Source organism: Megalobrama amblycephala, linkage group LG14 (assembly GCF_018812025.1).
Source record: "Megalobrama amblycephala isolate DHTTF-2021 linkage group LG14, ASM1881202v1, whole genome shotgun sequence".
In the NCBI taxonomy this organism is placed as follows: domain Eukaryota; kingdom Metazoa; phylum Chordata; class Actinopteri; order Cypriniformes; family Xenocyprididae; genus Megalobrama; species Megalobrama amblycephala.
In genome coordinates, this window is record NC_063057.1 from 14,748,633 (window position 1) to 14,759,684 (window position 11,052).

The following is an 11,052-nucleotide window of genomic DNA, read 5'->3' on the forward strand; positions in this document are numbered from 1 at the left end:
ACACTAGGAGAAAGAACAATAAATTTAAGACTGGACTAGAAATTAAACTGGAAAGGATCCACCTACTGGTGGACTGATGGGCAACAGAACATCACAGAAATGCTTTGAAATTAAGACTATATGATCTGATTTAAACACACACACAAAGTTGATATAAGGTATGTCAACATTTTATTGGCCAAATGATGCAACTTATGTTGCAACCAAAGACAAATTTATTAAAGAACTTAAGTCACTTTTAAGCATGTTTACATATTTTCTCTCATGGAAAACATTTACAAGTTCACACTACTATTGATAAACATTTGAATAACACGTTCCTCAGGAGCACGTCCGCTGAGAGATGTCATCAAACTGAACATTGAGCTCTTGCAATAACAAACAAAATGTATTGAAAGCACATTGTTGTAACACCAAAACAAAAACAAAAAAACAAAATCTTAACCAAAGTGATCACAGTGCTGCAGAAACCGACCACTTATGAAGGAGCTGACTGGTGTATCATGGGTATCAAAGAAAGAGCAGGCAGCTGGAGGGTTAGTATTTGCACTAGCGCTCTCAGCTCTACCGCCGTCTCCTGATGCTCATTTCCACAATGTGAATGTGTGTGTTGTTTCATCTCCACACTCAAGTCATGCTCGGCAGTGCGGTCCATCTCAAGTGAAAAAGGGTGGTGGCACAGCACTCTGCTGGGGTGTGGTTTCCTTGACCTGTCCCGTCCCCTGACCTCTCCCACTCCTGTGACCTCTCCTCTTTTGCCTTGTTGTCTCCCTCTCTATCCCAACTCAGGCCTTGATCTCTGCTGGCGGGCAGTACAGCGCTTCCGAGTTTTCTGACGACAGCTCCTCTGAAAGGGACAGACAGGTTTTAGTGTAGGATATATAATCTGATACACAAGGCATATTTGAAGCCTAGTCCTATGGAAGCTTGTTTCCATAAAAATAAAAATAAGGTAACTGTAACTTCTCTCACAATTCTGACTTTTTCCCTTGCAATTATATTTCACAATTCTGCAAGATAAGTTGTAATGACCTTTTTTATCTTTTTTATTCCGTGCCGGAAACAAGCTTCCACATATTCCTGGCATTTTCGATTCATTCTCATTCATTGTGCGAGGTATTGTATGAATGACTGTGGAGCTAATAGGGCATTTCTTTCAAGCAAATGAGAGGCAAAACACACAACGTGTCACTAATCGAGGTGAAGCCAGCAACATCTGTCATAAGCGTTTCAAAATCTGCCCCTAGTTGCTGGATTTTGTGCTTATAAATCGCATTGTTACATTTTCATATATTGCAAGCATTTATTCTGGAGGATATTAAATTTTGAGTGCCGTCTTCACATTTACAGCCAGTAGAAAAGAACTGGAATGGGACTCGGGCAGAAATTATGTTCATTGCTGAGATTATTAACGTTACTGTAGTATGAAGCAGAGCTGTTTTATCATATTAGATACATTTGAGCGTTGAAAATTGTTATAATGTTACTCTGCGTTTGCTCGGTGGCTGCTGTAAGACACTTGTTGCACACTGCTGAAAGCTAGATCGATATTAGAATATCATATTTATAAATGCTGGATGGCTTGTGTTGCTAAATGGCATGTAATTAATTTTAAAACATTGTATGATGGAGAAAATGCTGTATTACTGTTATCAAAGACTATAGAATAACACAAGACGTGTCACTCGTATTGTTTTGAATGGGAGAAAGTGTAACGCGCAATATGGCGGAATAAGTCCCGCCTTCTAAATAAGAGCCAATCGCCGACTGGTAAAGTCATCGCGTCACTACAGCGGCCGTTAGAATCACTGGTTTCTATAGAAACAGTCAGACGCGCACCTCCGAAGAGACGTGCATTTAGGTCTGCGCATTAGCTTGATCCAGCCTGAAAATTTTTATTTTTTTTGTCATGATTCGAGCGTTTAGAAACTAAATTTATGAGCCGGTTGTTGTTAGATTTCATTGGTGATTTCAAATATGAAATTTAATCGTAAGGTTGGCGAACAGTTTTGGAGAATTTGATGTTTCCCCATTCAAAGAGATTGCATGATGCCCAGGATGCCCGAGAGGCGTTTCAAAGATGGCCGTCGAGTGAAATGACTTGTCTTAAAGGGACTTTGCTGTTACTAAAAATAAAGCTGTATCTGATTATGCGATGTTAGGCACTTAACAAAATAGTGTTTTTCTCTGAGGCATGGTGAAAACACGGTACTCACGGAAAATAAAGAAAACGAGATTCGAACAAAAAGACTAAACGTGTTGAGCTATATAACGATTAGTTTTCTGTCGATGAATGTATCCAAACAGTTGCTCGCCTGTCTAATAAAACATAATATATTAAAGCGTCTTTGGTGTTTCCATGGTTTCTACAAAATAAATCGGAAATCGAGGGTAACGCAGGTATGATGTCATTAATAGGCGACGAACGGACATGGTTCGTGTCCTGGTTAAAATTGCTTATTTCTCTGGATTTAAACATACTTGGAAACATCTGGGATAATTTAAGTACACAAGTCAACAAAATATTTAACATTGTTCTAGTGGATTTTGGATATTTTAATACTAAAGTCTTACATATTGTGCCTTTAACAGAAGTGTATTAAACTGAGAATGTACGTATACTTTAAGTCTTTAAGACACTTTTATTAAATCATGCGTACACTTACATTCTAATGAGCACATTTTGGTGGAAATCTAATTTCGATTTTTCAGATAAACACGATAAATAAAAAGCTCAAAGTTTGCACTTCTTGTTAGTAGGGTTGTACAATTTGGCCCAAAGCAACTGTAAAATTACAACACTAATATTTAAGGCAGTCCCAATTCATAATCAATGTTAAAATATCAAGGCCCGGTTTCACAGACAGGGCTTAGCCTAAACCAGGGTTAGGCCTTAGTTCAATTAGGGCATTTAAAGGGTTAGTTCACCCAAAAATGAAAATTCTGTCATTTATTACTCACCCTCATGCCGTTCCACACCCGTAAGACCTTCGTTAATCTTTGGAACACAAATTAAGATATTTTAGTTGAAATCCAATGGCTCCGTGAGGCCTGCATAGGGAGCAATGACATTTCCTCTCTCAAGATCCATAAAGGTACTAAAAACATATTTAAATCAGTTCATGTGAGTACAGTGGTTCAATAATATTATAAAGCGACGAGAATATTTTTGGTGCACCAAAAAAACAAAAAAAACAAAATAACGACTTATTTAGTGATGGCTGATTTCAAAACACTGCTTCAGGAAGCATCGGAGCATAAATGAATCAGTGTATCGAATCATGATTCAGATCGCGTGTCAAACTGCCAACGGCTGAAATCACGTGACTTTGGCGCTCCGAACAGCTGTTTCATAACACTCCAAAGCTTCCTGAAGCAGTGTTTTGAAATCGGCCATCACTAAATAAGTCGTTATTTTGTTTTTTTTGGTGCTTCAAAAGTATTCTCGTCGCTTTATAATATTATTGAGCCACTGTACTCACATGAACTGATTTAAATATGTTTTTAGTACCTTTATGGATCTTGAGAGAGGAAGTGTCATTGCTCCCTATGCAGGCTTCACGGAGCCATCGGATTTCAACTAAAATATCTTAATTTGTGTTCCGAAGATTAACGAAGGTCTTACGGGTGTGGAACGGCATGAGGGTAAGTAATAAATGACAGAATTTTCATTTTTGGGTGAACTAACCTTTTAAGTAGCTTTTATAAATGTTCACTAGAAAAAAAATATTACTGGTGTGCATCTTGAGACAAAATGTAATTTTAAGATCTGTCAGTACGTGTTACTTTCAGTTAAAACAGCTCAAACATGCATTTTAGTCTGGGACTAGCTTAAGCCTTGTCTGTGAAACCGGTGGCAAGATTTTTTTTTTTGCCAAAACCAAAGAGCACACTTAAAAAGGCTGCAAATTTTTTTCCTGGAGGGCCACAGTCCTGCAGAGTTTAGTTCCAACCCTACTTGATTAGCTGGATCAAGTACATTCAATTAGAATTGAAACTAAACTCTGCAGGGCTGTGGTCCTCCAGGAATGAATTTTCACACCCCTGCATTAAAACTTCTATTTTGTTGACAACAGCCGGGTTAAGAGATTCTTATGGTATGTCATCATTACAAGTTCCCAAAAGTTCCCAAAAGCAGCACATTATAAGCAACCCAATCTCAGAATAGCATTTACTGCAAACAGACTTGCTCAGAAACACTGGATCATGAGCTGCTCGCATGTAAAAGAATACAGTACTGTGATTCACTCTGACACATACAGCACATATATTTAATTAAAATCACAGCCTTTGCAATTTCATAGTTGCATTTTCGGTTTTATTTCGATAGATTGTGCAGCCTTACAGGCTAGCATACTTGACTGTGTATTGACACATTAGGTAAATAGTCAATATCTAGGTAAACTCACCAGGCAGGACACATTTCCACAGGCCGTATGTTTTCCCTACAGCCGTCTGCCACAGACGCAGAGTGCCGTCCTCTGAACCACTGGCATACAGTTCTCCATCAGGGCTAAACCGCACACAGTGTACGGGCCCGAAGTGACCCTTATATGACTCTGAAAGAGAGACAAACACATTTTATTGTCAAGCACGAACAAATATGTATACATTCATTAGCTAATCTATAGATATAAGCTTTATGTTTTTTCTTTCTTTCTTGCCATGCCAGCTTCTATGGCTATATTAATGGCACGAGACAGGTTAAGTTTTTAAAAAATAAAACTAAAAGATGTTTCAGATTTTTTTTTCCAAAAAAAACAAAACAAAACAAAAAAAACCCCTTAAAACTAAATTTGGATTTACTTGATGAAAAACCTTTTCAAAAGAATCAACAGAATAAAACAAGTTCCTTTATGTTTTTTCATACTGCAGTTAATTATATTAACTTAATTATCAATGACATTCCTACCCATTTCCTCTTTGGTGGTGTAGTCATATTTATAAAGCTTGAAGTCATCTCCTCCAGCCACAAAGAAGTCTTTGTCAGGATGCAGTGAGGCAGAGTGAATAGAAGCAGGGGCATCCACGGTCTTAATCAGATCCAAACTGAAGGTAAAAGACAACAACAGACTGACATTATCTAATAATATAATAATTATAAACTATTTTATATGGGGCCTTTAATAGTTGCATCTCAGAGAGCTTTACAAAAACATACAAATAAAATACATTATCTATTCTCCGTACATTTTAAGGACATGTTTTTTTGTCCAACTCGGTCCTCAAGGTAATATTGCATAATAGGACAGATTGTAGCCGTTTACCTGTGGGCATTGTAGAAAGCGATGGTTCTCCCATACGTGATGACGAGAACCTCCCCATCAGGAATGTACTCCATACTGCTGACAGTGGCCTCAAACGACAGAGTCTTCACTGACTCCTTTGTGTTCTTGTCCCAAAGTCTACCCATGAAAGACAATACAAACTCAGAACCAGACACACACATACATACATACATACATACATATATATAAGTCCCATTGGAATTATAAGGTTCTATCTGACATTTTTGTCAAAATTGAGATATTCATATATCTATATTCTGTGACAACTTATTTACATTATGTGATGTTTCTATGTTAGGTTATGTTTTAACCTTGATCCATCCTGTGTACTTGTACTGAGCTGTATCTATGTACTATGTAGCTATATAGCTCTACGCTATGGCACACTGGATTAAAGTTAAATTAAAGTTAAATTTGACATTGTTGGTAAAAACTGTGTTGTTGCATAAAGGTCAAATACTCAATTTAATTGATGGGGTCTTAATTACAACTATAAACATTAGCATGGTATTTCAGCCATACTGATGTCTAGAGAGAAAGCCATTGTACATGTCATTGTAAAGTCCTGCTCAGATGTATTACAGCTGCTTTCTGTCTAAAAAGGAAACTTAAACGGTTCCTGCGATAATGTGTTAAATTATCCACCATATTCCTACCTAAAATTTAACATCTGCACTGGACAAAATATTTAGCACTGGCTTTTATGCTTAACTTGAAAAAGAAAAAAAATATTCATTTAAAATATGAAATAATTGTCATAAAAACCATTAAATTTAACATTCTCATGCATGTCAACACATTGTTACAACACCAATTTTGTGTTTTAAAACAAATAATAAGTCAACTGTTTGTGTTTCTCGAAAATTATTGCTTCAATTAATTTTTTGGCAGATAGAACCTTATAATTCCAAGCGAAATCCTATCTGCATTTGACCCATTCCAAAAATCCCTATTTACAAATTTGAGAGGATTTTGATATTGTACATTTAGAATAAATTTAGGGTCCCTGTCATTTTCATGCTTGAAAGAAACTTGTTCCCCATATAGTTTTTGCTATATGGAATGCAAAAACTTTGAAGCTCAATATCTCAAAACTGCTCAGAATGCAGATAGAACCTTATAGTTCCAAGGGGACTAATATATATATATATATAATGCAGTATCTGTGTTCTATATATGCAACGTACATACTGTACAGTTCAAAGACTTTGTCCAGTATCATCATGGACTCTCACCTGATAGTTTTGTCATCAGCAGCCGAGAGAATCTGTTGGTCATTGTTACACCACAGAGCTTTCTTTATGGCAGAGGTGTGGCCAGCAATCTCCAGGGGTTCTGCATTAAAAATGCCATATAGCCTTATGTGCTATTTCGTCTAGTAGCATTTATGAAAGGATTTTGGCAATTGATATCAAAGCAAAAAGAAAAAGGTCACTCTACATACCTGCCTCAGGTTTGTTGAGGTCATAGATGCGCAGTACTTTATCATTCCCTCCAGTCAGGAGAAAGTTACTGTCCTGTTGATTCAACATACACTGGTAAAAACTCTTCATTTAGCAAAACGGCTCGGCACGATTAACAGAGACGGTTTGGAGACATGAAAAGAAGTGAAATCATGTTGTGAACATCTGGTAGTTGCTGAGTAATAGAGCTCAGAAAACAGATCTCAATGTTGTTCAGCCTTTTTGTATTTGAAATGACTCAAAATAGTAGTGTTTTCAGAGGAACCACTTTATCCTAGTAGATTTAAAATGCTGAATGCAAAATAATAATTAAAATAATAAGCAAATAGTTAAAAATAAGGTAATACTTTGATTTTATTTTGCACTACTGTTCAAAAGTATGGTGTCAGTAGTTTTTTTTAATGTTTTTATGTTTCTTATGCTCACCAAGGCTGCATTTATTTGATCAAAATTACATTAAAAACTAATATTGTGAAATATTATTACAAATTAAAATAATGATTTCCTATTTTAATATATTATTACAATTTAAAACATCATTACTATTTGAATATACTTAAAATGTAATTTATTCCTGTGATGGTAAAGCTGAATTTTCAGCAATCATTACTCCAGTCATCAGTGTCACATGATCCTTCATTCTAATATGCTGATTTGGTGCCGTTGTGAGCATCTGGCTCTGTGCATCATCAGTCTTACCTGTGTGAAGTTCACAGATTTCACAATGTGCTTGTGCGCCAGGGTGAGGACCTCATCTCCAGTGACAGCGTCCCATACCTTTCTGTCAGATTCAAATAAATAAAAACAAAAGGTAAAATAATATGTCACCAATATTATTTCACCCATATCATGTTTTGTTACTTACGCTGTAAAATCTGCGGCGGCCGTAGCTGCTTTTGTAGCTTCTTTATTTAAGGTGGCACCCCAGACAGCACCTTTGTGACCCAAGAACGTCCCAATCCAGTCCCCTGTGTCTCCCTGGCGCAACATAGGTTTGCCATCTGCAATTTTGAAATGCCAAAACAAACTTTCAGACCTATCTGGCAGACATTTAACCTAAATGGTTACTCTTCATGCTCACTGCCCAGTAAAGAGAGAGAACAGGATTACTGTCAAGATAATAAGATTCAAGAAAACACCTACCTTTACAAGCACTAATAAGGAAATATCCATAAGGAGTTATTCCACTGAACGCCAGATCCACAACAGGTCTGGTGTGGCCAGAGCAGGTGAGAGGAGTCTGTCTCATAGCCATATTTACTGGGCAGTGGGCACCTAAAAAAAATGACAAGACCCAAGCTACACATTTATTAAAAATCAAGACTTAAAAACGAGGTAGTGATCAGAACAGATGTGCTGGCTAACTCAAGCTTGGCTAGCAGGGAAATCAATCATTACCTTGCAAAGACAACAAAACAACGACACACTCCAGTACTTTGTGGCCAAATTAAGTGTCGGGGAGGATTGTGGAGCTCAGAGCTGCACTCCCAGCTACAGTGCTGTGCCACCAGCTACACGAGGTGTGTGTGTGAATGTGTGTAAGCTAAACTCGAGCCCTCGCTAACGCTAAGGGAACATAATGGAAGTGCTAGCGTGAAAACCGGACATCATTTCCGGCACGCGACGCCACAGTATTGGTCCGAATGGTGTCACGTGACGCGCTTCGAGAAGTACTTTCTTTTCACCGAAGAACGTTAATTACGTGTTTTCTAACACGTAATGTTATATGTTTTAAATTTATGGTGTAATATAAAAGATTTCGTGGTAGGAAACCGTTAAACATGAAAATATTTTTCAGTATTATATGAGACACGAACTCCAAATAACGAGAAAGTTGTCGTTATGAGATCGTAGTTTATCAATATTATTAAATTATAATATAATTATGAAACACATTTCAACCTAAAATCAATCAAGTAAACTGTTTAAAGGATTAGTTCACTTTCAAATTAAAATTTTCTGATAATTTACTCACCCGTCATCCAAGATGTCTTTCTTACTTCAGTCAAAAAGAAATTAAAGGGTTTGTTCACCCAAAAATTAAAATAATGTCATTTATTACTCACGCTCATGCCGTTCCACACCCGTAAGACCTTCGTTCATCTTCGGAACGCAAATTGAGATATTTTGGTTGAAATCCGATGGCTCCGTGAGGCCTCCATAGGGAGCAATGATACTTCCTCTCAAGATCCATTAATGTACTAAAAACATATTTAAATCGGTTCATGTGAGTACAGTGGTTCAATATTAATATTATAAAGCGACGAGAATATTTTTGGCACACCAAAAATATTCTTGTTGCTTTATAATATTAATGTTGAACCACTGTACTTACACTGTAGACACGGCTAAGTGTATTACTGCCCTCCCCAGGTCAAAGTTTGAACTAAATTTTCATATACAATACGCTAGTGCAAGTATATAACAATTAGTTCAAACTTTAACCTGTGGAGGGCAGTAATACACTTAGCAGCGTCTACACTGCTGGAATTCAAATAGAGAAGAAGAAGAGAGCTAGTTCAAGATGAGCATCTATGGTTAAAACTTCTAAAATTTTTAATTTTTTTTTTTTAGAAAATAAGCTATGGTTTCTTTAGATAAGACATTTATTTCTCGTCTGGGATCGTGTAGAATGCTTTGAAGCTGCAATGAAACTGTAATTTTGAACTTCAACCGTTTGGGCACCATTGAAGTCCACTATATGGAGAAAAATCCTGGAATGTTTTCATCAAAGACCTTAATTTCTTTTCGACTGAAGAAAGAAAGACATGAACATCTTGGATGACATGGGGGTGAGTAAATTATCAGGAAATTTTAATTTGAAAGTGAACTAATCCTTTAAGCCACGAAGCGCCTCATGTATGTAAGTACATCAATGCAGGATCAAATTAGAAATGCGCTACTGTCTTTTTAAATACAGTGGCAACCATATTTTACACCTGGACAGGTTGCGGCGAGAAATGCTTTACATAAAGACATCCAGATGGAAACAGTGCGCCCAAGCCTCGCTGTTTTTGAGTTGTGGCGTTAGATAACCTCCTCCAGAGATAAATTTACACATTGCGTTGTCATGATAATCCTAGTGTCACGGGACGCGTAGGCTGGTTTATAGCCTCCGGAGAAATTTCTGGAATGATACGCTAGTTAGATGGATGTATGTATATATTTAGCCTATTGTTTAACTATAATACACTGACAAAGAAATTAAACACATATTTATTAAAGTTACATCAATCTAAACTATTCAAAATCACTGTAAATGCTTGTGGTTGCCATTAATCACAGGTTGTTACAGATCTTACACAATTTTATCTATCTAGAAATCTTGCTAAAAGCCATTTAAGATGAACATCTACAGTAAGCACACATTTTCATGACAGGAAAACAGAAAAGCAAACACGGACGCCTCACTACCTGAGTATTATCTTAGTGACATAGAAATGCTGAAAGCTTCAGATGCAAAGCAGTGTGAGTCATATAGTACCAGCATGCACCGCGACAGTCTCCTAACACACAGGGGTGGGAGATCATCTGATACTCGGAGAAATCCGAGTCATTTCAGCGAATCGGTTCGTTCGCATAGTTCACTTCAGTGAACCGGTTCCAACGCTAATTCACTGAATTGTTTCAACCGTCGCTTAAGTTTCGTGTTTATTTTCGGTTTGTTGTTTATGATGTTATTATCAACGTCATATTTAGTGATTAAAAATGATGAAAATTCAACAGTGAAAATTCTGTTATTTACTCATCCGTTGTTTCAAACTTGTTTCTTTTGTTTGTCTCATGTTTTATGAAAAAATCACACCAAATTTATTGCAACAACATAACATTATAACATCATAAAATATTTTTCAGCAACACCGTATACAAATTAACTGATATTTGATTAAAAAACATTATATACATCATTTTAAATATATAGAATATTTAACCAGAATTAAGAGAATAAGAGAATCACCATTCATTTATTAATTGGATCTTTTTGAGAACATTTCCTTCTGTTTTTTTATTTATTTTTATTAAACAGTACAAAATATCAGAGCATTAAATCAATACAGATACATGTAAAACAAAACAAAAAAGAAAAATACACAAACACAGATAAGTTGCCATGGTAATAGAACAACAACAATGCGGATGAATAAAGAGAAACCGCTTTGGGATTAATAGAGCATTTGATAGTTTCGATATACCTGTCTAGATCATCTCTGAATAGAGAAAAGAGAGGTTTAGAGCCAGTACATTTTTGTTTATGTATGTGAAATTTAGCCAGTAGGAAACATAAATGAATATATGTAATA

At 36.4% G+C, this 11,052-nt stretch overlaps 1 protein-coding gene across 2 annotated transcripts; it reads right to left on the reverse strand.

The window, feature by feature from the left end:
- Window positions 1-154: 154 nt before the first annotated feature.
- On the reverse strand, window positions 155-10,286 carry LOC125245378 (serine/threonine kinase receptor associated protein). 2 transcript variants are annotated; one of them, XM_048155943.1, is made up of 10 exons: window positions 10,166-10,286; window positions 7,895-8,026; window positions 7,617-7,752; window positions 7,451-7,532; window positions 6,733-6,805; window positions 6,524-6,623; window positions 5,268-5,405; window positions 4,913-5,049; window positions 4,410-4,559; window positions 155-847 (listed from the first exon to the last, which is right to left on the reverse strand). In XM_048155943.1, exons 2-10 carry the CDS (start codon window positions 8,004-8,006, stop codon window positions 786-788), a joined length of 990 nt encoding a protein of 329 aa, XP_048011900.1. In that variant the 5' UTR covers window positions 8,007-8,026; window positions 10,166-10,286; the 3' UTR covers window positions 155-785. The 2 variants fall into 2 exon arrangements, with proteins under 2 accessions (XP_048011900.1, XP_048011899.1); XM_048155942.1 differs by lacking the exon at window positions 10,166-10,286 and adding an exon at window positions 8,150-8,361.
- Window positions 10,287-11,052: the final 766 nt, after the last annotated feature.